Source organism: Pelobates fuscus, chromosome 6, assembly GCF_036172605.1.
Source record: "Pelobates fuscus isolate aPelFus1 chromosome 6, aPelFus1.pri, whole genome shotgun sequence".
Taxonomy (NCBI): Eukaryota; Metazoa; Chordata; class Amphibia; order Anura; family Pelobatidae; genus Pelobates; species Pelobates fuscus.
Genome location: NC_086322.1, coordinates 285,886,865 through 285,914,566, shown reverse-complemented (window position 1 = coordinate 285,914,566; position 27,702 = coordinate 285,886,865). Strand labels below are relative to the sequence as shown.

Genomic DNA, 27,702 nt, shown 5'->3' with positions numbered 1-27,702 from the left:
AATAAACTGAGTAGGGTTGCAATATGTTAGGGATTGACTTTCTCAAGTTTTTTTTCTATTTTCTATATGTGTTTTTTTTTGTTGTTTTTTTTGTTTTTTACCATTGACGATTCATGAACAAAGTAAATTCGTAGCAGCTGTATTTTTCCAGTCCCGATTCCAATTTGTACTTGTGGCAGTGCCTTTTTCTCATTTTTATTTTAGTGCCCTACACCGAACTCATAGATAAAGATGTGATTGTGTAGCAAACACACATCAGAATGCGAGTGGGGCAGTAAAATGGTTTATCTCCGAAATCTGGCTAAATTACAGTGTTGCACGAATTGAGTTATTTCTTGTTTTACGCCAGAAATGATTTCAGCGTAAATATTGTCTCGATTCTCTGTATATGTGTCTGTCTGAAAAAGAATCAGAGCAGCATTCTTTATATCACGCTACGTGAATCTTGTGCATTCGCCGTGATCTGTGTTTCAATTCTCGCAGAGTAGCATTTTTTTGGCAAAGAATGGGCTTACTTTCCACATTTCAGTCAGTTTGGTAAAAGGCCACATGGAATAAACTCAGGAAAAATACACTAAGCTCAATTCTTGACCTTATAGTCAATTTAATAAATGGCTAAATCGTATTTTTTTTTTTTAATGGATTTGGAAGCTTAGAAACCATTTTACAATAGTAAAAGAATTTAAAATTATTTAATATAGAGATAGGTTAAAACGTTACCTCTTCTGGTACATCATAGAGTTCTTTGTATTTCTATGAAAATTGCAATATAAGCCTGGATTTATGCCTTTTGTAACTAGGTGCCCAGGCCTGTTTTTATTTTTGTCCTGTTTTATTTTTCCCGATATAAATTGTAATTTTTCGTGATTTAAGATAACACAGAAAAAGTTTGTTTCCTTATCAGATAGTGATCTTCAGGGCGTGTGTGTGCGTGCGTGTGTGTGTGCGTGTGTGTGTGTGCGCTCGTATATTTGTAATAAACCTTTTATTATAAAGCATTTATAATTCTGCACTTATTGCATCACCCCACTACCCTAATGTATCCCGGAGGTTTGTCCACTGCCTTTATTGTAATAGAACATGCCGAACGTAATGTGCTTCTTCACCTTTTCTTTCCATCCCCTACGCCAGTTTCATGTGAAATTGAGCCACTCTGACTATAGCAGCATGAGAGAACCTGCTATACGAGTCACACTCTCATTACCTGTCAGGCATTGTTGGACACTGGGTAGTTTAACACTGCATTTTTTTTTTTTGTTGAGATACACATCAACTTTACACCATTCAGATGACAACTACATTCTAACGTTAGCTTTTTAATATGGAAGCAAATAAATAAATTGCAAGTTTAAAGTCAGTTAATTGTCTGGTAAGGGAGAACATCAACTATACATAACACTGCTCCTACCTAATCTTACTAATACGCAAGTATGTTCCATCCAAGCCCCTACACTCTGCTGAAGACTCACCTTCAAGACTTCTCTATAGCTGTGTCTCCCGTACATGAACTACGTCCTCTTCTAACCTTACCTCTTGTGTCACTTTTTTCCTCTACCTTTAGAATGTAAGCATGTTTGAGCAGGGTCTTCAGCACCCTCTATTCCTGTGCGTCAAAATGCTCTTGTTGCAAGTACTTGTCTGTTAGTCCATCTATTGTACAGGATTACTAAATTTAGACCATACAAGACAATTAACGAAAAACCAGATTAAGGTTGAAGAGGCAAACATCCAAATGTTCTAAGTTGAGCAAGATGGCCCCCAATTTGGACCCCTGTCTAGCTGACCTGATTAATGCTCAAATAAATTGTTGTTTGAGACCAGTTCTTCTCATGTTTGTGTGTCTCCACAAAGTTCTGCCCATGAGAATTGACGATGAGGAGCATCTTGACTTGGGTCCATTCTTGCCACAGCGCATCACTGTTGTTATGCATTCTCACTTGCACACCTTCCTCCATCTCCACCCCTCACCCATCTTAAATAAATACCTCCAAATCTCATGGGAAGAAACCTGACTCTTGTTATTGGGATCTAAAATATATTGCTTATACTAGTGTTAAATTGTGTTTACTTATAAGCTTACATTGGTAGCTATGGCATGATATCGGCGCTAAACATTTCTCCAACAAGGGTGAAATGTTCTATTCCTTGATAAGTGCACTTGTATGGTCACTCTTAATAATATGAATGAAGACGTAGCTGTCTTATGCCCAAATACAACATTCTCAGCCTCCAAATAGATACAGGCCTCACAAACCACTCCAATTTTGGCTGGGCAGTCCAGATTTTCTGGTCCTGTACCATCATCCTGACTTAGTTCCTCTGTGTCTTGCTTTTGGCCACATCAAGGAACTGTCCCCGACAAGCATTGCATGAGCGCATTATTAGACGCGTTCATGCTATTCTTAGGGCACTCAGTAGACTGGCCTTACATGATTGGCAGGCAGCCTTGTGTGCATTCACGCTAGGCTGACCTGCCAATAAGTAAGGTGGATCTGCCTACTTTAGGTGGAGCCAGTGATGTGATCGCATGACTGGCATTTCCCCTTTTAACCTCCTCCCACCAGTGTCCCACTACTCAGTATGTAGATAGATAATTTTGGGGGGAAAAATACATTATACACAGACCTAAACAGAGGTAGAGAGGGCCCTGCCTTAAATAAAACATACTTATCTAGATAGCCTGTGAGCTTACACTCTAAAGGGATAGATAGATAGATAGATAGATAGATAGATAGATAGATAGATAGAATGTGTTTTTGCATTCATAAGGAGTGGATTGGTGTTCACTTCAACAGCACACCTGACAGAGGGAACGTCAGAATTGAATGCTGTAAATATCAGCATGTTGTAACGTTTTTTAGCATAGCACACATGCAAACATGTTTTTTTTTTTTAAATTCTTTATTTATAACAAGGTGACACACCAACATCACAATACACAGCATAAAACATCACAATTGAATAGTCTTTAGTGCGATCAAGCGTAGGCCTTGAGCCAATTATGCAAATCAGTTCATGTGTTATTCTTGGCATCGTTGATACATTAGGCACAGTGGTTTTGAAATGTCCGTGTATGAGCGCGGTGTCTCTCCAATTTTCCAATAACATAAAAGTGAAGGAGAACAAAAATGGCTGCGGTACAAGATATATCTCTCCGGTACACGTACAAATAAGAGCCCATCTCTGTCCGGTGTATATTGCACAGGGCCTCCATACAACCCAGTCCGAAGGTATATCATATGGTATAATAGCGCATGTCTAAAGATTGTACTGGGTGATACCGATCCCCATCAACGTGGACCAGAGTCCAGCCACGGTAGAGAGAGAATTAGCAGTGAGAGCCATTTAAAGAGTAAAAAGTAGAGAAAAGAAGGGATAGAGGAGAAGACAAACAAGAGAACCGGGGGGGGGGGTAGAAGTTTGGAAAGATCGTCAAAGGGGAGGGGGGGGGGGGGGGGGGAAGGTAGGGAGAGATGTAGTCACTCAAAATAGGAGCAATCACCCGACTTCAGTACCAGCCGATATAGTCTTACCCTCCTCTAGTAGCTCAGGGGGGGGGGGGGTTTTGCATCATTCTTATTTAAGGGAACCCGACATGTAAGTGTCCGGTTCCCCCATAGGTGTTGGAAGAAATGAGAGCGGTGGTCCGGGTCCCCCTTCTTTGTCACCTAATCGCCCACGCCACTGTCTATCCACGGTGCCCACACTCTATCAAACCTCGCCGTCGTGCCCCTGACCTTAGCTGTGAGTTTATCCATAAGGAACGTATCCTTAATCTTTTGTATTACCTTAAGGAGAGGGGGGGGGGAGGGTTGAAGCCATGCTTGAGCCATAGTTCGTCTCGCCGCCAGGTTTACATTATTCAGCAATTTCAGTTCCGCCCTGGTCCAGCCCTCTAGAGGCCTGGCCAGAAGGAAGACCCATGGGTCCAGGTTTACCTCCCTACCGAAGATATCCTTCAGTAGGTTCGCCACTTCCTTCCAGAGTGGCGTGATCCGAGGGCACTCCCACCACATGTGTAGGTAAGTTCCCTTGTGACCACAGCCCCTCCAGCATAGATCTGTGGATATTCTGTTCATCCTACATAACTGCACCGGGGTGGTGTACCACCTAAACATGGTCTTATATGCTTGTTCCTGGATTGAGACACAAATAGACGAAGCTGCGGCAGCTTCCCATATCTCCTGCCAATCCACCCCTTCTAGCTCTTCGCCAAGATCCGCCTCCCATTGGGCTATGTACGTAAGGTCCCCCCATTCCATTTGTGCATATAGAGCTGTTATAAGGCTCCTCGGGAACTGTGCCCTAAGGCACATAGCCTCGAAGAAGGTAAGTGGTTGTAATGCACTAGATTTATTGTTCGGGGCCTGCGCAAAGTTCCTGAGTTGTATAAAGCGAAAGAAGTCAGAAGGGCGAAGATCTGCCCTGGCAGTTAAATCCTCGAACTGGAGTAGCGACCCACCTTCATAGAGTTGGCAAAGGCGTTGGACACCCGTTCCCTCTATTCCTATGAAGTCCCTGGCGTATAGTCCAGGGGGGAAAGCTTTATTTCTGAGGTAAGGGGTCAATGGGGATGTCCGAGAGGACAATCCGTATTTGACCGATGCAATGTCCCATATCTTCATCGAATTTGCTATGGCCGGGCATTCTATTCGTGTAGTCGGTCTATGGTCACGGGGAACCCACATAAGGAATTGTGGCTTATCAGGTCCCATTAGGGATGACTCAAGGTCAACCCATCTCCTTTCATCTGGAGGGGTGTGCCAATACGCTATCTGCGCGAGTTGGGCCGCCAAGTAGTAAAAATAGAAATTTGGCAATCCTAGGCCCCCCCTAGATTTTGTTCTATAGAGGATATTACGGGAAACCCTATGTTTCCTATTTTGCCAGATAAATTTCCCCGTGGCTTGTTGAAGCGGGCCCAAGTCAGACTTGGTGAGTCGAACTGGGAGAGCCTGGAACAGGAATAAAATCCTGGGGAGGATGTTCATCTTTACCGAGTGGATTCTGCCAATCCATGAAATCGGTTTATCCTGCCATCGTTCCATATCCGAGATAAGAGTGCGAATCATGGGGGTGTAATTCTGCTGAAATAGCTGGGCGGGGTCTGCCGTCAGGTGTATCCCCAGGTATTTAATGTGATGCCTTTCAATACGAATATTGTGGCCATTTCCTATTCGAGTGATATCAGACTCACTCATACTTATGGGTAAGGCGCATGACTTAGGTAGATTCACCTTATATCCAGCTATTTCGCCGAAAGTCTCTAGGACCCCCGCCAGCGCGTCCATTGACTCCGTCGGTTCCGTCAAAGTCAGCAGAACATCGTCGGCGAACGCAGACACAACATATCTCTGGTCCCCCACTGTGATACCGCGAATTTCATCAGTGCATCTCACCTGTTGTAATAGTGGTTCCAGGGACAAGGCAAAGAGCAGGGGCGACAAGGGGCAACCCTGTCTAGTCCCGTTGCTCAAGGCAAACGGTATAGCCTTGGAGCCCGCTATACGGACCCGAGCCCGGACATCCGTATATAATGCCCGAATTGCAGTAATAAACGTAGGCGGGAGGCCAGAGTGTTGTAGGACCTCGAATAGGTATGGCCACTTAACCCTATCGAAAGCCTTCTCTGCGTCAAGTGACAGGACCAATGTGGGGATTTTCCTCTGTGCTTGCCGCCAGAGAAGGTCAATGTTACGTCGAGTGTTTTCGTATAGCTGCCTACCAGGGATGAAACCCACCTGATCTGGGTGGATCAGCCGATTTAAATAGGGGTTTAGGCGGGTCGCTAAAATCTTGGCTAGAATTTTAGAGTCGTGGTTTATCAATGAGATCGGTCTATAGTTCTCCGGGAGTGAGTCGTCCCTGCCCGGCTTAGGTATCAGGATGACGTCGGCCAGCGACATGTCTCTGTCCGGAACACCCCCATTCATTAAATCGTTAAACAATGCCTCAAGATGCGGTACCAATTCCTCGCGGAACAACTTGTAATAACCACCCTCAAATCCATCCGGGCCTGGAGCTTTATTGCCCTTCAAGGATGAAATTGCCGCGTCTATTTCGTCGGCCGTGATTTGAGCCCCCAAGGAGAGTACATCGCCGCCCTCCAGTTTTGGTAAGGCCAATCGATTAAGGAAAGCTTTCGCTTCCTCGATCTCACGCTGTTGTCGTTCCCCATCTATTACACCAGAATGGTTATATAGGTCGGAGTAATATGCTGTGAATACCGACGCGATATCCGTGGGATCCGTATAACGCCTGCCAGCTGCGTCTTTAATGCTCGTGATATGAAAGTGACCCTGTCTCGGGCGGAGGGACCTAGCTAACAACGTGTCCATTTTATTAGACTTTTCGTAGAATGTCCTCTTAGTCCAAACCACTGCCCTGGCTGTGTCGTCCAAGAGTAACTCTCGTACTGACATTCGCACTTTCTGTACGTCCGCTAATGTGATAGCTGACGGGGCTGACTTATGTTTCTCTTCCGCCCGACCCAGGGCCTCTAGAAGGGAGGACAGCAGTTGCAATTTACGTTTCTTTTTTACCGTCGCTTCTCTGATAAAAATACCCCTAATAACCGCTTTGTGGGCGGCCCAGACCGTGGCTGGTCGGAGGTCCGGGGTTGCGTTCCGGAGAAAATAATCGGATAATTCTCGACGGATCGTTTCCACCACGGCCGGGTCTTGTAAAAGCGAAGTATTCAGCTTCCAAGACCACGGAGACGCAACGCATAAGTTATCCATAGTCAGTGAAATATCTGCGTGGTCTGACCAGGATATAGAACCGATCGTGGAAACAGAAGCTTTGGACGCCGCGTGTGTATTAACTAGAAATAAATCTATCCTAGAGTAAGAATCATGGGGTGCGGAATAGAACGTAAAATCACGGTCGTCTGGATGGTGAGCTCTCCATATGTCTATGAGGCCTGTACGCTGTATAAAGGTGCGGAGTATCTTGTCCTGACTCCCTCTACCGTGAGATCTCGGTAGCCCTCTGCAACGGCTCCGGTCAGCTGCCGGGCACGGGGTGGCGTTAAGGTCTCCGCCTACAATGATCATGCCGTGCGGTAGGCTGTTGATCATTTGAGCCAAGGCGTCCCAGAATTCGGCCGATGGAACATTAGGGGCGTAAATATTGAGGAAGTGTATCGTGTGGGAGTGTAAGCTCCCGGAAAGCAGCAAGTAGCGTCCCTCCGGATCGGCTGTAACAGTCCCTATCCGAAAGGGGCACCTATGGTGGATTAGTATAGCAACACCGTTCCTCTTGTTGAGAGCTCTCGCCTCATGTACAACGCGGAATGTGTGGTCCCTTAACATTAGTTTTGCTGGTTTAGGTATATGCGTTTCTTGTAGAAAAGCAATATCAGGGTTCAGGCGTTTAAGTTCCCTAAACATAAGGCGCCTTTTACTCGGGGCATTAAGGCCTTTGACATTCAGGGATAGCAGTTTCAAAGGCATTGTAACAAAGGAGGGAGTCGGCTTGTCACATAAGTTGGATCCACTACAGATCCAACTCGAGCTTGCAATGTGGGTATCACAACATCTCCCCCCACCGGGGTCCGAGCAGGGAATAGGGGTAGGAAGGTGTAAGGGGGATGACAAGGGGTGAGAGGACAGTGAAGATAGAAAGAGAAAGAGAGAGAAAAAAACAGAAAAAACAACAATAGCCTGGACTTACCTATTGCCAGGACCAAATGGGAAATATGTCCAGGCGTTTCCAGGGAACCAAAACGGCCCCAGAACTGCCTCAACATAGACCAACCACGAATAGCACCACCAGGGTGCCTAACTATCCCCAATTGGAGATAAACAATTGTTGTAAATAAAAGCATATATAAAAACCGAAACATAGGGGGAGACCCGTGTGCCGTTCCCAGGTGATTGTCAGTTCCTAAAAAGGAGAGGCACATTCAAGACTTCAAAAATCCCCGCGGGTGTCAGAGCCGGACACCAATATACCTCTGAACCCGCCCCCATTCCCCCGTCCCGAACCTAATAATACGTAGGAACAGAACCCGGCTTAAGAGTGAACCTAGCATAAAATAAACATAATAATAAAAATAGTTGTGGACATAGCATGAACCAGGTTCCACCGCCCCATCCCGAACCCCCTCTGAGAAAAGTAGCAACTTAATGCAAAAGGATAGCGGACAAAAATAGCCCGAATAGCAAAGATATTGTTACCCGCCGCCCGCCACCCGTGAAGCCCAGGAAGCCCGTCTAGAAAAACAGTGGGGGGGGGGGGGGGGGGGCAGCAAACAGAAACAAAACAGCAATAACATATCGAGAAGCGTTACCCGCCGCCCGCCGCCCCACTCCGATCCCGTTCCCCAGAAAAACTGTGAATAGTTGTACATTGTCCCCGACCCCCCTGGACCAGGCCCAAGTACCGAAAAAACGTAGTACAAAATACAGTAAGCCATACTACACAGTGTCCCCGAGGAAGAGGGAGGGGGCAATCGATATATAACTTATACATAGCGAGAAGGGGGGAGATAAAAAACACATTTCCCGCCTCCCCATTCCGATCCCAGTCCCCAAAAAACACAGTGTTTAAATAACCGTAGGTCTCTGCTCCGAGGGACCTGACACAATCCCCAAAATCATGAGGAGAAATAATGGTGGGCAGTCCCGAAAAAGGGTCCAACGGGAGAGGGGATACAACGAGTCAGGACATGGGAAACAGGGCGAGGCCCGGGAGCAAAAATAAGCCCTAACCCTCCCCATAGTAAGCAGTCCCACCCGCGGGTCAAGGAGCCCGATAACCCAGATGTGCCTCGTATAAAACCCCGGTAACCAGGGCCTGCCGCCACCAGAAAGGCCAATAATCAAAAGCCCACATAGGCTTTTCAAGCGGGGCCTAGAAATCCCCCGCCCAAACAACCTGATCCCGCCCGCGAGGTCTTACCATCTGGAGATATAGCCCGCCGCTCAGGCATGGCGACATCGTGGCCCCCTTCCTCATTCATCAGACGTGTACCATTCTCGGGGGAGAGCGACTAGAGCCTCCGTCGCCCCCTTCGAAACCGGGAAGTCGTCCGGGGTTTGGATCCCCAGCTCGGACAGGAACTTCCTCGGGTCACCGTCCGGGAACAGAAGTTTCGTGCGGCCATCCTTAAAAGCCATCAGCCGGAAGGGATGACCCCAAGCGTACTTGATGGTGTGGCGCTGTAGGAGTTCCGTGATCGGGCGCCAGTCTCTGCGTTTCTGCAGCGTCAGCGGGGTAAGGTCTTGGTAGAGGGTAAGGTTGGCTCCGTTATAGAGGATTTGACGATCTCTGCCATACCTCATCAAAGCCTCTTTAGTTTGAAAAGACAGGAATTTAATTATAACGTCCCTCGGGCGCCGATCTTCCGTTCTTCTGGCTCTGAGGGCCCTATGCGCCCTTTCAATATGCCACAAATGCTCTGGGATGTCGGGGAGTAGCGGCCTGAAGATCTCCAGAATTACCTCTGCTAGGGATCCTTCCCCTTCTTGTTCGGGTAATCCCCGGAGGCGGATATTATTGCGCCTTGTCCTGTTCCCCAGGTCGTCTATGGCTGCTTCTGCAGTAAGTAGTTGGGAGGTGAGGTGGTTAATTTGAGCGGCTGCAGCGTTATGGGCTATAACTGTGGATTCGACCCGCTGCTCGAGCACCGCCGTCCGCACCCCCAATGCCTGTATTTCAGCTTTCACCTCCGAGGTGGTACGAACCATCTCAGAGGCAAGGTAGCTACGAACCTCCGACAGTTTCGCCAGTATTTGGCTGGTGTCGGAATCCGATGCCACACCGCTTGCTGGGCTCGCTGGGGAACGGGGCGTAGTCTGGCCTTCTCGTCCGCCATCTTGTGTGCTTTGTCGCACGGCGCGAGAGGCCGCAAACATCTCCGGCACTACTATTCCCGCTTCTACCGCCTTTTTCACCTTAGTTTTCGTAGTTCTCCGGTCCATCACTGCTCCCACGACTAATTCGGTTTGATCAAGGGTTTATCTCCGCTGTTGTATGCTGTTGGCACCGTGGTCGCAGCGGAGCTCTACCCGGACACGTCCAGCTCGCTCGGCTGCAGACCACGCCCCCGCAAACATGTTTTAACGTTGCTAAATAAAATATGACCCAGCTTTAGTCTTGTCAGGTAGATTTGTAGAGTAAATTCCAAAGGAATGACCTAAACTCAAAGGGATTTTATCTGATGGAGATGGTGTTCGTTGATTCCAAAGCCTTTGGGAGGGACATTTGTTGATCACAGCCAGATATTCCACATGCAGGTTTCCTGGAAGCTTCCAGTAAAATAATTCCATTTTCCTTTGAAAGTCAGGTGCCTTCCATGTGGTGTGTACCAAGGCATCGTGGAGCTCATTAAATCGCAGATGGGGAATGGTCTCCTTAGCGTGAGGAATCTGCCGCAGCACATAATGAATCACCCATTCATACAAAACGAATTATTTATATTCCCCCAACCTGTCTACATAACTTGGCCGGAGCGAGACCTTGACGTCTAACTTGGAGTAAGATGCCTGCTTGTGTTTGCTCTGTGACCTGGAGCTTTGGCAGCTTATTATGCAGCAATGGACATGGGGAAAGTAAAGTTCTGGTCATGTTCTGGCCATTTCTTCATTAAAGGGTTACACCAAGCACCTAGACCGTGTCAGTGATTTAAAGTGGTCATGGTGCATGGAGTGTGTATGTGCATCATTTTGCATTGAAACACTGCACATACGTTGTTTAACCCCTGTGCTTCCAGAGTTGTAACTCCACCTCCTCCGCGTCCTTGGAACCTCATTAGCTGGCCTAGAACACAAGTTCCAGGCTGGACAATGTCAATTGTGCATGTTCCTATGCATAGAATGATATGCATTGGCTCTCAGCCAATGATCGACTTCAGATCAACTTCCTGCTTTTGCAGATCTATCATTACTTCCCCCAGTAAGACAGTCAGCCCCTGGCAGAGACCCAGGTAAGAGGGCAAACCATTGCAAAAAGGTTTGCTCCATTACTGGAAAATGGGGCGATGGTACTCCTAGCATCATAGCCACTACAGCGGACCAAAGTAGTTATGCTTTTTTGGGGTAAGCCTTTAAGAATCTCTGTACATCGTACAAGCCCACAAGAGCCCAATTATAGAGATCTTTAATGTAGAGAAAGATGCATACTTTATTGGGTACTGGGTCCAATGACAGTGAGGTATATATATACGTATATGAGTAACAGTAGGGAGCAGTTTTATAACTTACAATACAATACGAGACCTTAAATAAGATTTACGACGAGCTTTCTGTGGACCTATGGCAAAGTGAGGCCACTTACCTGCCATCCTGGGCTTTTTTTTACAGTTGTTATAAACCATTTCAAGGCTAATACGCTGTGCGTCTGCAGTAATTTTTGAGTTTGTCAAACCTTTCCATATATTTGAGAACCAATGGCAGTAAAATTACTCTGAGCTACGATTCTGGGCTACTAGATTCTGCCTATAAATTTACCAGGATTTAGAGCTTCGAACAGCTGCTGAAATCAGCCTCTTGGAAAAAAAATCATATAACATTTCTGCTGTACTGAATTGAAACAAGCGCCCCGTTTAACTGCCAAATTACCCATTAACGTCAAGAGAACCCAGCAGAAATAGGTTTATTTTGGCATCCAACTGTAGACAGATATTTCAATTGCATAGCTGGATGTTTAAATCTGCTGTACATAGGATTAGCATAAAATTAAAAAATTCTAGTTGTACATGTTGGAAAAAATAAATAGCTGTGGAAATTTAACTATAGTCCTTTAAAAAAAAAAAAATCTACAGTTTAATTGTCTCTACACAATATCAATGGATTATTATATCCTCGTATGTTAACTCCTCAAGTCAGCCCTAGTACACCTGTACTCAGGGGCTTTCAAAAATCCTTACCAAGATGAGCAAATCTGTGGGCATTACTTGCATTTAAGGGAAAGGACACTCTACGCACCAAAACAAATTTACTTTAACGAAGTGGTGTTGGTGTGTAGGTCATGCCTCTGCTATGTCACTGCTCAATTATCTGCCATTTAGAAGTTAAACCACTTTGTGTATGTAGCCCTAGTCACGTCTTCTAGCTAAAACTCAGACATGCCTACATGAAAAACTGGTCTGCATTTTTAGCTTCCCTTACTGCACAGTGTGTTTAATTAAGATTGCATCTCCTGCTCTGTAAACTGTCTGCTAAAGCCAACAGCAGCCTCTTGTGTATGATTAAAGTTATATAACATAAAATGAGATAATGACTTCTAAATTAAACACACTGTGCTGTAAGATCTACATCAAAACAGTTTTTTTTCCCATGCAGTTTGTTTGAGTCACGGCTAGCACAACATAAGCAGAAAGCAAAATGGATATAACTCCTAAATGGCAGAGAATTGTGCAGTGAGACTGTAGATGCATAATCTATACACCAAAACTGCTTCATTAAGCTAATGTTAGTTTGGTGTTTAGAGTGTCCCTTTAAGGGTTACTCCAACCCTTGTTACCTACTTTTTTTTTTAACACGAATAATGCCCTATTAAACATTATTCTTAAAACCCCCCCCAAATGCTAAAAATAAAATAATAAAATAAGGCATAAGTCACCTGAAACCTAACGCTATTCCGCACATTACCGTCTGATGTCTTGGCAGCCATCACGATGTCAATCAAAGGATTCCTTTTATTAGAATGTTTAACCGGCTCAGAGCACATGCACTTGCTCTGAGCCGGCGAGGGGAGGGAAGGGATTAGGGAGGGATCATAAAAAATTAACGGAGAGTATAGGGAGGCGGGAGGACTGCAGTAAAGGTGGGAGGGGAGATACAAGCTTCATAGAATGTCTGCCATCAGGGTGCAGTACACGCTGATGACAGTCGTAAATTTTGCACAGAATTGACATTTGGCAGTGCGGAAAAGCGTTGCCATGGGTGCAATCAGCCCCGGGACAAAAGTGCGAATATCTATTGATTTGCAGTGTTTTAAGTAAAAATGCTGCACATACAGACTCTTACCACCATCACCACTTCTAAAAGCAGAAGTGGTCATAGATGTTGGAGTAACCCTTTAACAAAACCATTGTAATGCCTTTCTATGGCAGGCTAATATATACAACGCTAAAACAATAAATATGGTACTTGTAGCAGACCAGACTTGGAGCTGATGATGCGTGCAGATCATCCAACAAATTAATTTCCCATTACCTGTGTTTCAAATAGTACATTTATCCCCATCGACAGCTGTGGTAACCAAGCCTTGCTTTGGGTTTCCTGTATATTTCAAATCCAATATAAATTTCTTACTAAACTCATGAACTTATACCTTAGTCAGATTGTTCTCAAATTAAAAACTAAATATGATCCGTAGACAAAACACTCAACATCCGCGTAAACTGGATTTAAAAAATATGTATATTATAATCGTGCTGGCTTATTTTTTTATCCCTTTAATTTGATGCCAAGAAAGTTTGTACTTTAGGATAAATTTAGTGTTTTTCAAGTTGTATCTGCGATTTGTTGAAAGATGAAACAAAATTGTCAAGTTAAATTTTTTTGAAACTTTTGAAGTTGTTTTGGTGCTTCGAAATCCTTGGCATGGTTTTACCTTAAGGGGTTAAAAAAGAGTTTAAGAACGATTTAACTAAAAAGTTCGGTAGACGGTGGACATCAGCTTGACTCTTTTTTTCGTCGATGTCTGAGGCTTCAATGCCTTGGACTGGATGCGAGTGATGCACTGATGTTCTAAGCCTATCACTAGCTCCCAATTCAGGAAACGGTAATTTAAACTACTTTGAATTAAAATCATTATTAGTATTTATATAGCACCAATTTACTCTGCAGCACTTTACAATTGTAGAAAGGGGATATATTTAGAGGATAAAAGGCTCTGCTTAAACGAGCATACATATGTATATATCGATAGGTGTCTGGCCCAAGGACACGTATTAGCAAGCTAAGCTGATATATAATATGCTGTATGTACAGATGTAAAATATTGTAGTGTTTTACATCGCAGATTTAAAAGGACAGGGACTTTACCCTGAGACCACTTCATTGAGATGAAGTGCCTGGCTAACTTTAGTGTCCTTTTAAAGAGACACTTAAGGCACCAAAACCATTTTATTGGTGGAGATTGTGTCGAACACCACTAAAACCACTCAAAGCCTATCTCACTCCCCTGGCCCTCTGTTCCTCCTCCCCTCCATAGGAGTCCAGAAGGCGCCTATCTCTGGCTATTTGCAAACTATTACCCGCACTGGAGCGTACCGAACGAGTCAGCGGGACTTCTCTGAGTTCATCCTGGAACTCCGGCTCGGCCACACATATTACCTTGTCTCGGCTAACTTGACGCTTGGTTTTCACTCCTTTCTCAATGCCCCAGGCGAGTACTCTTTGGAGGGGAGCTACCCATGAACAAGGGAGAGCCCCCTTATACAACTGCCCAGAGGTATTTGGACCGATTGGGCGCTACACCGAGAGCTATCTGGGAATATAAGTCTTGTGGGGGTTTATAACCGTTTTCAGAGTGTTTTGGGTGTTTTTATGTATTTGGCTGTCTGTATCCGGGAGATAATTAACCTATTGAGCTTTGACTCAATGATCTCAATGACGCAGAGATGCCTGGGTGGGACTACTAAGTAAGAGAATGGAGACCCCATAGTGGGGGTCTGGGCATAAAAGGCTGCATTCTGAGCAATATAAAGAGATTAATCCCAGAACTATGTCTCATCTGGTTGCTGGGGGAAACAGAGTTATATTCACACGGTTCCAGTCTGGCTGAGAGGAGAGCTTAGCGGAGGTAACCAGTTGGGTTACTGGTGGTCCACTACAGAGAGAAGCAATTTTCGCGCATGTGCCAATGAACAGCATCTTACCGAGTAAGCTATCACAACTGATGACTTCACCAGAGGCAGATTGTCTTTTGCAAGGAGCCGGTCACTTTTATTTTGTTTGTATGATGAAAGGTATCTTCTAAATTTGCTTTTTTTTTTTTCTTTCTAAAATGATCCGTCCCCACACTGTTGTTGTGTGGTTTATCCCTTCCTGGTTGCTTTTATTTTGGCTAGATCTACTGTGTAATTTGACTGACAGCTGAGGTCAGCCAACAGCCAAATTCTTGGGGGGGGGGGGGGGGGTTCCAGCAAATCAGAAGCTGCAGAGAAAGATGTAACAAGGGAGTTGCACATTTTAGACCGGATTAGCTAAAATAGAAATAAAAGCATAATTTGTCATAATATGAAATGCAGCAAATTGGGTTCTTCGTTATTCTGGTTTTACTGAATGATTCTCTGGAAAAGGAAGAGGCATTTCTCATTACATAATCCTGTATCCTAATTTTTGCATATTTGAATATTGATTTGGCAGTTCTAAGCTACCATTAATATGCCGTATAAATTTTATCACAAAGCTCTACTCTAGAATCCATGAAATCCCAGTGTGTTCTAAGCTCAGCGTGTCTGTGAAAGACAAATTATTGTGTTGTGTTATACCGTGCAGAAAGCAGCGACACAGTGTATGAATACTTGTTTTGGGGGTATGAATTAATAACTGTGCTAAAAGTCAAATTCATCTTTGTGAATAACAATTATAGGAGCTTACACTGACTGGCGAGATAGCTTTCTCAAGGATGGAATTGGAGTTATCATTAACCTCAGCCAAATGCAAGTGTAAAAGGACTTACCAAAAATACATCATTGACCTTTATTTTGATGTTACAGTCTTCCTCAAGAACCAGTAATGGGCTAGGTTTTATCAATAATGGAAATTAATAGGGTAATCCTTAAGTCTTGGACTATTGCTAGTCTTTGAAGATGTGTTTAAAATAATATCCTTTGCTTCTTCAATTCCTATCTCAACTGGGTCCACTAATGGGTCCACTCAACTGGGTCCACTAATATTCTGCAAATGTTCATCTCCTTAAAGATTTTCTCCAAACACTTTGGCTACTTCAGTGATTTGAAGTAGTTGTGGTGCCAGGAGTCTGTATGTGTAGTGTTTTGCGTTGAAGATTAACCCTTTGTTACTGGAGGTGTAGCTCCAACCCTGGCAGCGTCATATGGGTGTCTTTAGTCAGCCCAACACAGAATGACAATCATTGGCTGAAAGCGGTCAGTTGAGTTTCTCAGCCAACGAATGTCAACTACCATGGATTCTGGCTTCTACAGCTCTGCAGAATCCAGAAGCGCATGACTGGATTACCAGAGAGCCCAACGGGGACCCAGGTAAGGGAAAAAACCATTGTTAAGTGGTTTGCCCCATTACAATTAAACCGGGCAAGGGTACTTCTGGTATCATAACCACTACAGAGGCTGTAGTGGTTAGGATGCTTGGAGTAACCCTTTAAGTTTCTTCAGTAACTCCTATATTACATACAGATTGTTTGGTACTTTAATTGAGCTTTTAAAATACATATTACGAAAAAACAATAGTTTATGAGAACACTAAGAATGGACCACAGCTTAGGTAGCTTGACCTTCTGTGTATACCTTCAGGTATATTATAGAGATTTGTCGAAGTGAAGAATGTTGCTTAATACATTTAGCTTCTATCAATTAAATTTATACATATCTCCTTTTCCTATTTCACAGATGTAGTTCCATTTCTGATCTTCAATTCAGAGTTGTCTTCATGCCTGGTGGCGAAAGAGTCTTCCGTTCACATGATTGGGCCATGTAACGTAAATTCCCCTGATCAGCAATGGCTATGGGTCTCCCGTCGTCGACTTTTCAACGTGGGCACACTGAAGTGTTTGTTGACTCCGTACCCCAGCAACAGCACTGAGTCTGCTCTCTCCGTCTTCCAGTGTGACCATGAAAACTTCTATTCTATTCGACGCTGTGAATCACAGCTGGAACAGCTCACCAATAGTATTAGGCTACAGATAAACAATGGCACAGGCTCGCTGCGGCCTCCGGCAAAGGTTGGCAGCCAATGGTCGGTTTATGGAACCAACAGGAGCATCTGCACTGAAGCCTTTTACGGTAGGAAGTTGCCGTGGAGTGGTGGTCTACACCTCAAATTAACCCATTTATGTTTATTTATTTATTTTATTCAGCTACTACACAGATACACATTCCTAAAGAAAAAATGTTTTCTTTAGCATACCACCCCATTTCTTCTCAATTATTTCTACTTGTCTACTAACACTAGTCACATTACCTGCCCTCTATTTGGAAGTTCAATGTGACACTGCTGGCCCTCTTTCTGAACACGTCATGTAATGCTATGTTGTACACATTGTGCATTATCGCATTGTTTTGAATTGTGATTCCATGTGTTAACTTCTCTGTGGACAGAGGGCCCTGATGCTTGTTCAGTGATGATTCCTTGACCATGACCGCTCCTTTCCAAAAATGTATATTGTTATCATTTACTGTTTCATCGCTGAATTTCATTACATTTCTTTTTGGACATACTTTCATTTGTCTTCTTACTTACTTCTCGTTCAACAGATATTTACACCATCCAAGGCAACTCGAATGGCCGTCCTTGTGCAATCCCATTTAAATACGACAACCAGTGGTTCTACAGCTGCACGAGCACTGGTCGAGAAGATGGACATCTCTGGTGTGCCACCACAGTGGACTACGGCAAAGATGAAAAGTGGGGCTTTTGCCCAGTAAAAAGTAAGGGAGATAATGTTTCTGTTTAAGTGACTGGATTTTGGTAATAGTAGCATTCATATGAGCCCCGGTGTAATGTAAAAAGAACTGTACCGTAATTTGTTTTTTTCCTTTTTTTTCTTTAGAAAAAGAACAGCTTTCATTTTAGCTGTTTTCCGAAAATACATATTAAAACGCACTGTAAGAATACAGATGTTTTAAACATCACAAATGAGATGTGTGGGGGAGATGTCACAAAGTAAAACAAACAGTAGTATAAATAGTGAGAATCATCTGAGTAAACAGAGCTAGGAGAATATGAGCCAGTGTCTGGGGGTTGGGACTACATCAAAGAAATTAACATTTTAGTTGTTGTTTTTTCAGTTTTCTTTCTGAAAACAACTTCGAAACGTTTTCTTAAGGAAACTGGAAGCTTAATTTTTATTTAAAGTGATTTCTTTAAACATTTAATCGATTTGACATTATTTTAAAATTCAGTTTTTTTTGAGAGGTGGGGGTTTTGTTTATTTTTTTACATTTTCTTTGATGTTGGCATTAGTGACATTGGCAATTATAGAACTTAGCCTCCCATTGCCAAGTGCGAGGAATGGACCACATACACACAATTGATTTTTCTAGCAAATCTGATTGATGAGAAGGTCAGATCCGATAGCTCCTTGGTTTTGGTAGGCTGTAGCGTGTTATATGATCTGCTCCGTGCTGCTTGTTTTGATAATCAAAGCATTATTATTTTGTGTTTTAGATGATGACTGTGAGGCATTCTGGGACAAAGATCCACTAACCCTCAGCTGTTACCAGTTCAATTTCCAGTCCGCTCTATCATGGAGTGAAGCTTGGACCAGCTGCCGGCAACAGGATGCGCACCTTCTCAGCATCAATGAGATCTACGAGCAGACCTATATAAACGGTGATTGGGTGGAAGGCTCTGTGACTTTCAATTAGTTTGTGATCATAAATACTATCCTACAAATGCCTCGAGTTAATTTTGTTGCATAAGCTTTTCAAATTATTTAATACTTATGGATAAAAATCTTTTTCTTTTTTTTTAAATATCAAAATATAAAAAAATATACCATAAGGGGATGGAATGAGCACTGGAGCAGACAAGACATACCCCAAGTGAGCTCCGTCTTACTTCCTTGGAAAAGTCTATTCTCATTGAAGTACCGGCCACTTTATCTATAAAATTCAAATTATCATGGAAAGGCATTCTAAGAAGCTGTAGCCCCAAGCAGCTGCGGGTTCCCATGATATCGAGGTCTATCTAGCCCAAGGCCTGAGCAGGCACACTCTTAAGACTATTTGTCCTCGGAGGACAAATAGTCCTCCGAGGACTTCTGCTCATTTGGTTTATACCACCCTTTCTCGGACAAGGAAGATACAATCCCCTGTACAAAGGGGGACATTAAGCAACGTCTATCGACGGATGTGGGGAAGGTCCAAGAGAAGCTACACAACCTCAAAGCACCTTTACCACTACTTATTGTAGTTGTTATGGTGTATGGAGTGTGTGAGCAAATCATTTGCTTACGTAGTGTTTGTGGCCTAAGTGTTTCCATTTTAATTCTGTGCTTTCATTCTGTTTATTTCTGTTTACCTAACTTTTTTTTAATCAAGCTAAGTAGAGTACGTTTTACAGGACTTTTGGCATGTCTGGATGGAGAGTGTGTTATAATGAGTCAGTAGTATCTGTTTCCAAAGTCAAAAATATGGAGAAGTTCAAACCTCAACAGATATTAACCCATGGTCCAGGATGCAAATAGAATAAAACGAATCTTGCTAACGCTTACATAATTTAGAGGAAGTAGCTGCTGTGTTCAGCTGAAACAAATTTGAATTCGTCTTGACTTAAAATAACATTATAGTCACCCACACCACTTGATCTCATTGAAGTGGTCTTAGTGCAGTGTTCCGGTCCTCTTAACCTTGCAATGTGAAAAGTCCACCTCTAGTGGCTGTCTTGTGACATAGAAGCTCTATAGGAAGGCATTGATTAATTGAATACGAGCACATTGGATTGGATTATTGCGGTGGAGGCCCTGCACCCTCCGTGACATCGCAGGTGAGGAGTACTAAGCAGCTGGGGGGAGGGGCACCTTATATTACCCTAGACAGACACAGTTGGGAATACAGATCTGTATTCCTAAAACTATAATACTCCTTTAAGAATCATGAGCTAAGACTAAATTGTTTAAGATTCCTGGGCAATATCTGTGTTTTTTGCTGGATCTACCCCTTGCTAGGATTTCTGTTTAGACGTCTACCTGCTGATCATGAGCCTTTGCTTTCTGTATTGAGATCAATAAACTTTCGGTCGATACCGCTGGTCTAGATTTTGTAACTTTCCAGAGAAATTTCCCAACTAGTGTTGCCTCTGTTATTTGTCAAATAGTTTTGGAGGAGTTTTGAGAATACAAATTTGGACACTTCCTGCACTCAGCACTCAGTCTGCCCAGCCCATGGAGGTTACCCTGCAGGGAGCACTTTTTTAGTGCTCTCAGAAGGATCCTAGTGCATCTCCCAAACTCAACCGTAACCACGTATGTCCCTATTATCAGGGGGGCGCCGTGACACACACATAAAAACATTAAGTCTGGAACCCTGTGTTTCCAGCCCTGAGCAATTGGTGTGACAAGAACAGTCGCCCCCAGTATCTCTAAACATAGGACAACGAAACAGAACCTGAAAAATCGGGACTGTCCCACCAAAATCGGGACAGTTGGGAGTAGAGATGTCCCGAATAGTTCGCTGGCGAATAGTTCCTGGCGAACATAGCTTGTTCGCCACGGACGGCGAACATATGCGATGTTCGGTCCGCCCCCTATTCGTCATCATTGAGTAAACTTTGACCCTGTACCTCACAGTCAGCAGACACATTCCAGCCAATCAGCAGCAGACCCTCCCTCCCAGACCCTCCCACCTCCTGGACAGCATCCATTTTAGATGTTATATTTGAGCATGCTAGGCTGAACGTGCGTATATCATGGCTAGTTGCACTGAGGGTATGAGTATGTAGCAGTACATTGTTGTGAAAGATGGCTGTCATGTTTAGGGTGTAGCTTGCACGTTATCAACTGTGTATTTATATCAGCAGCTCCACCACTAGTTATAAATCAAGTGTGAGTCACCCCATCAGATGAGACTAGTGAATAACATAATACATGAACGGTTAAGGTAAAGGCATGTAAGGAACTACGACAATAAACTCTTTAGGAGGTGAAATAATGACATGTTTAAACGCTTGCTACTTTACGATTAGTTAATGTGCAGAGAGCAGTTCATGTGATCAAAGGCATGGTGTGGAGGATCGGCTATAGTGGGACATGCTTGGCAGGCTGCTGTTTACTGCTTGTGCTCATCCGATCCCTTCTGGGCACCAGGTGCAGACCCTGGGAGTCCCTGATACCTGGAACAACAAAGGCAAGTCTCTGGCTGAGTGCCGGTTTCGCGGCTTGAGGTGGTGGAAGCTTGTTTTGTCGGGTGGTCGGATCCGCCCCCCGGAAGCTGCATTCTTAGTGAGAGGAGGGACAGTGTAGCTGCTGCTGATTTAATAGGGAAATCGATAGCTAGGCTAGTGTATTCAGTGTCCACTACAGTCCTGTAGGACTCATCTGATCTCTGCTGTTAGGACAGCACCCCAAAAAGCCCTTTTTAGGGCTAGAACATCAGTCTGCTTTCTTTTTTTTTCCCTGTGTAATCTAGCCAGTTGCCAGCCTGCCAGCGTGTGTGTCAGGCTCACAGCGTATACTGTGCCCACTTGCCCAGTGCCACCACTCATATCTGGTGTCACAATAGCTTGCATTTAAAAAAAAAAAAAACTTTTTTGACTGTAATATAATAGCAGTCAGTTTCCTTCACACGTGTGCGTTTCAGGGCCTGCCGGGGCACAGTGTCACACCAGTTCAACTCATATCTGGTGTAACAGTAGTGTACATTTAAAAAAAAAAAAAATACAGGGGGCTTGTTGTCACCTTTCGGGGACCCTTGGTGTTGTACGTGGCTGGGTGGAGGAAGAGACCTTCAATGACATCAGTGAGGACAAGGAACGGGACATGGCTAGCTTGGTATCCAACCTTGTGCAAATGGGGAGTTTGTGGTTGTGCAAATGGACTGTTTGCGGTTGTTTGCGGTGCGTTAAACGGGGAGTTTGGTCTGTCACTGTGAAGCGGGCGTAACCCTTACACTACCTGATCGATACAACATCATACCTGATGTTTTAAAGCACGTTATTCCAAACAATTTAGGAATGTTAGGTGATTTATGCCCTTTATGGATTAAAACCAGACTCTGCATCAACTATGACATTTTCCATGGGAGTTTTGCCATGGATCCCCCTCCGGCATGCCACAGTCCAGGTATTAGTCCCCTTGAAACAACTTTTCCATCACTATTGTGGCCAGAAAGAGTCCCTGCGGGTTTTAAAATTTGCCTGCCTATTGAAGTCTATGGCGGTTTGCAGGGTTTGCACGTTCGCGAACATTTGCGAAAGTTCTCGTTCGCCATTTGCGAACGGAAAATTTTATGTTCGCGACATCACTAGTTGGGAGGCCTGAATTTCCCTTCTGCATTAACTGTACACATCTCTATGCATGGCAATAATAAGATGTGAATGCTGTGTCAGCAAAAATTGTCTCCTTTCCCAATAATCACTACAATAAGCTAGCTATGGAGTTCAGAGTGTCTCTTTAAAGCCACCTATCACTATACTGTGAAATATTAAAGGCGCACTATAGGGTCAGCAACACAAACATGTATTCCTGACCCTATAGGATTAAAATCACCATCTAGGCCCCCTGTCTCCCTCCCCATGCCTCCCTAAATATAGCAAAATCTTCCTAGTATTCAAGTCTGGAGCTACTGGCTATGTCCCTGTTTCCTTTTGACCTACCCACTGCCTGCTGACATCAGCAGAAGTGGTGGTGTGCCAATCACAATGTTTCCCATAGGGTTGGCTGAGACTGACAAAGAGGCAGATCAGGGGCAGAGCCAGCACAAGTCAAACACAGCCCTGGCCAATCAGCATCTCCTCATAGAGATGCATTGAATCAGTGAATCTCTATGAGGAAAGTTCAGTGTCTGCATGCAGAGGGAAGAGACACTGAATGTTTGGATGCATTTTAGGCAGCCATGACCCAGGAAGGATCTCTAACAGCCATCTGAGGAGTGGCCAGTGAAGTTATCACTGGGCTGTAATGTAAACACTGCATTTTCTCTAAAAAGACAGTGTTTGCAGCAAAAAGCCTGAAGGTAATGATTCTACTCACCAGAACAAATTCAATAAGCTGTAGTTGTTCTGGTGGCTATAGTGTCCCTTTAAGTTTAACTGATTAGACTTTCTCTTTTATATAAATGTCAATTTATATAAAGCGCTGTGATTGAACCTGTTTCGAATTCCTACTTATTCAGCTTTTTTTTCATTCAACTTTAGAGAAAACCAATGGTATCATTGATATTAAGGGGATACTAAAATTTACATGCTCTTAGATCTCAAGAGGAAGTGGTGAGATGTCTAGCAGAACATGTACATTTCACCATCAACCCTTTACAATGGTTTCTCATGTAAGTGAATGAGAATTCGTTCAATAGACATACATGTACAATAGACCTGCAGTGGGGCTCACTTAAAACAACTTTGACGGACCTAAAATGGAGCTGTCAGCTTCCAGCTGTTTTCTCATTAATTTAAGCTGGTTTGCTAAGAATGTACATGTGTAATGTCATACGTGCATTAATGTTCAGTTATTTCTTCAATACCAAGGGCTGGGAACGGGTAGAAAAACTCTGCATAGTAAAATGGAGGGTAACCTAGAATTTCCTAATCTCAACCATTTCATAGATGTCATACTTGTGTTATATTGCTGCATGTCTAATATGTATTTAAAAACAAAGCAATAATGTGTATATTGTGCATCCTAGTTACTGTATATTCATTTCATTAGCTTGTAAAGCAACCCTAGAATGATTTCCACTTAGGACCTTCTAAAGCTGGGTCCTATGCCATTTGTTTCATTGTTACTTTCAATCTGCCACAGGCCTTCTGACTGGGTACAGCTCCACTCTGTGGATGGGACTCAATGACTTGGACACCAACGGAGGATGGCAGTGGTCAGACGGTTCACCATTAAAATTCTTAAACTGGGAGATTGGTAAGACCCACGTATTTACCCTAGTTTTTCTTTCCATGTCTCTGCATCTGTTGTTGGACCCAGCGTGGTCAGACATGATTCTTTTAGGCCAAACACAACATTTCATGTACAGACTGTACAACCTAAATGGAGGTAATATACAGACACATTGTTATAGTGTGTATGGCTAGCAATTAGATCCTAGATTGCATGATATGGAACTGAAACAGTCAGTGAGATTGCATATATATATGTGTGCGTGCAACGACTAAGCAACTAACTAAATGTTGGTTCACCCCCTTGCTTGAGTTTGTAACCCTAATTATGAAGATGAGAGGGTTTTCAATGTGAATCTGTGGTATCTAGTGGGTGGAAAGCAAGACATACATGCCTCTTCTCTGGCACTGTTTCCACCCCACTCCTTGTTAGTGAGAGAGGTTAAAGGGATACAATGTTATTCCACAGCTTCTTAAAGGAAAGGATGGCCACGGAATGCGCAGGAATTGGCATTCTGACAACACAGGTAACAACACTGCTTTCAGCCATAAACTGCTGATGGACCTATGAGATGGTGCAATATGGTAGTCAATGGATTTGTAAATACGTTCACATTTTGAATATAGTAGATTGACCACGACTTCTCACTTCTCAGTATTTCTATCCATCCACTGACTCTCTTCCTGCCCCTCCTCCCTATTTCAGAACATCCAAGTAACTCCAATGAAGAGAACTGTGCTGTGATTCGGACCGAATCCTCCGGGGCCTGGCAGAATCGGGACTGTAGCAATGCTTTACCCTACGTTTGTAAAAAGATCTCCGCATCCCACCGGGGCATTCCAGCCATAGGTGAGATGATAGATATTTAAAGCTGAGTGCAAGCTTTGAATGGTGTCAAGTTATAATGAGATGGGGCTGGCCAAGATTCGCAGCTGGACGTAGAATATGGGCGTAATGAGTTACTCCTCCTTAGCTTTGATTGTCTCTTCTGTCTCCTTCTTAGAGCCTGTGGAACCTGACGTGGTGATACAATGTCCCACTGGCTGGCAGAGTTATGGAACAAACTGTTATAGACTTAATATTGAGAAGAAGAGTTGGCAAGACGCAAGAAAGGCATGCGTCCGACTAGATGGAAACCTAGCCAGCATCCACACACTCCTGGAGCTAGAGTTTGTCACGAAACAAATCAAACAAGGCAAGTCAACTAATCACACATGGTTCATATATAATACACATGGTTCCTCACTGTTTGTTTGGCCACCTAGCAATGCCCATAGTTGTCTGGTTATTTTATAACCCTCCTCTTCCTATTTCATTAGAAGTAGAGGAACTGTGGATTGGACTGAATGATCTCAAGCGTCAGATGAACTTTGAGTGGACGGATGGAAGTGCTGTCACCTTCACATCTTGGCATCCCTTTGAACCAAACAACTTCCGTGACAGCATGGAGGACTGTGTGACCATCTGGGGACCGGTCAGTGTCAAGGGCTAAAGAATAAGGGCGTACCACATATAAATAAAAAGCTTTCTTGAGTTTTTCCATAGCATTATTTCCTATTTTCTGTGCAATGGAATGCTGAGACCTAAGTGTGAGAATTCCAGAATCTAATTGACTGTTGGCAGCGCAGTCTCTTATTTTTCCATATCAGGAACAGACTCTGAGCATTTAAATGCAATTTCAAGATGGCCGCCTCCACTCACTGTGTTACATTTATTCTTAATATAACCTAAATGCAACCTCACAAGTAATATGTGCTTGTAATAATTGTTTAAAATGAAAAGTGGTAGGCCATAGTGTCATATATATCAGAATAATGTGAAATTTGGGGGGGGGGTTTCTTTCTTTTTTTAATGTTTCTATTATTAGTATCGGCTTTCTTTGTTGAAGACAGAGCATATTTATACCGAATAAAGTAATGGCATTAACTCAATCGAGTATTTGGTTCTCGTCTAAGAAATAAGATTATATGTGAATGTATTTTCTAAGGAGAAATGAAATGGCTTGGTCTGTGAGATACCTCAGTTGGTTAAATGCACAGCCTTCGAACCCGTTCACACCTCAATGTTGAAATTTCTGTTCTTGTCAGGGCTAGTTTGACCTTAGAGGGAGCGTGGTTTTGAAGCACTGCTTCAGAATCGGTCTCATACAGATGTTTTCTTGCTATAATAATGTTATGCTAGATACCTCTGGAATATCTTCTCCGTATTTTGCTTCCCAGGAGGGGAAATGGAATGACAGCCCATGTAATCAGACCTTACCCTCCATCTGCAAGAAGCCTGGAATATACGTTCAGCCGAGCACGGAGGACAGTCACGGATGCCAGAAGGTATCGACTTACTGACACTGTACTTTTGATGTAGGTAGAGAACAGCTCCAATCTGTCAATAGGGAAAACCTAGGCGTCTTCCTATGCTGCCAAGTTGCACCTGTTCCTGGTCATATCAGATACAAGGAATTACAATTGTTTTGAGGTCCTAGGCAAAGACCCAGTTTTCCACCCCCTCTTATTTTTCTCCCCTCCTGTAGTTTTTCTCTTTGCCAGTCTTTTTTTTATCACCAGTTTCCTTTTTTACCATTGGCCATCTTCCCTTGATCTTCCTCTAGTTCCTTCATTCCACTGTCTTTCATGATTTTTCACTTTTTATTCTCTATCTCTTCCTATATCTGCTTCCCCCAAATCTCAATTTCCTCTCTCCAAAAAATATTTGTTTTCATTTCTAATTTTTCTCACTCCCTCACCCATCCCTCTTTCCGATTCTACTTCCATAAATCCTTTCTCGAAATTGCCATAAAGTTCCCTTTCCCTAACTTCTCCTACATCTTTGTACCCCGTACACTCATTCTCTCTCGGAATGCTGTGTGTGAGCTCTATGTTTCTTAAAACATTGGGCCCTCAGCACAGTGGACTCTGCACACATCTCTAAACATCCTCTCCTGGAATTTCTTTTGACCTCCAAGAATACGTGAGTGGTTTGTTATGGCAGTAGAAATAAAAGTCACAGAGGATGTGGTACCTTCTTCTGAAGGTTAGGAGCACCAATTACCATTTTCTTAACTTGAAAATATATATATTTTTTTAAATACCAAAATTGTTGATTACTAATTTCCTAATTTTCCACCATATTTACAAATTATTTCATGTTTAAATTTGACCCCCCAAAAAATGATATCTTCTCTAATGATGTTTTGGAAACAGATTTAGCATGTTACCAACAAATACAATAAGAATTTTAAAAAAATATATATCTCAGAGGAAATGCATATCTGCTAAGAAATAGAAAATGTCTACATTCTATGTAAAATATATAGGATCTAAGACATAATATTTGAAACATTTAATTGACTCCTAAATTTGGATACTGAAGTAGAAATGGACACCTATTGCTTTTTTACAGGGGTGGAGCTGGCATAGCCCATCTTGCTATTGGCTGGGTGATGCACAAGTGACGTACAGTGAAGCAGTAAAATTATGCGCAGATCGCTCGGCTAGATTGGTGTCTGTGCAGGACAGGCAAGTCACAATTGGTTATGTGCTTGATGTATGAGAGATTAGTAAATACTTGCTAATAAACATCTCCTTATAACTCCTCCTATTACTCCATATAACCTCTCTATAACTCCTCCTATTACTCCATTTAACCTCTCTCTATAACTCCTCCCATTACTCCATATAACCTCTCCCTATAACTCCTCCTATTACTCCATATAACCTCTCCCTATAACTCCTCCCATTACTCCATATAACCTCTCCCTATAACTCCTCCTATTACCCCATATAACCTCTCTCTATAACTCCTCCTATTACTCCATATAACCTCTCTCTATAACTCCTCCTATTATTCCATATAACCTCTCTCTATAACTCCTCCTATTACTCCATTTAACCTCTCTCTATAACTCCTCCCATTACTCCATATAACCTCTCTCTATAGCTCCTCCTATTACTCCATATAACCTCTCCCTATAACTCCTCCTATTGCTCCATATAACCTCTCTAT

The 27,702-nt window shown here is 43.3% G+C and overlaps 1 protein-coding gene across 1 annotated transcript in view; it reads left to right on the top strand.

The window, feature by feature from the left end:
* The window catches only part of MRC2 (mannose receptor C type 2), a 74,893-nt gene that overhangs the window by 24,148 nt on the left and 23,043 nt on the right, over positions 1 to 27,702 (top strand). Inside the window, exons 2-10 of the mRNA XM_063459364.1 lie at positions 16,547 to 16,939; positions 17,411 to 17,584; positions 18,324 to 18,488; positions 23,614 to 23,727; positions 24,409 to 24,552; positions 24,707 to 24,898; positions 25,023 to 25,177; positions 25,923 to 26,030; positions 27,100 to 27,215. Of these exons, the coding sequence (XP_063315434.1) occupies positions 16,547 to 16,939; positions 17,411 to 17,584; positions 18,324 to 18,488; positions 23,614 to 23,727; positions 24,409 to 24,552; positions 24,707 to 24,898; positions 25,023 to 25,177; positions 25,923 to 26,030; positions 27,100 to 27,215 (1,561 nt within the window). The remainder of the gene's footprint in view (positions 1 to 16,546; positions 16,940 to 17,410; positions 17,585 to 18,323; positions 18,489 to 23,613; positions 23,728 to 24,408; positions 24,553 to 24,706; positions 24,899 to 25,022; positions 25,178 to 25,922; positions 26,031 to 27,099; positions 27,216 to 27,702) is intronic.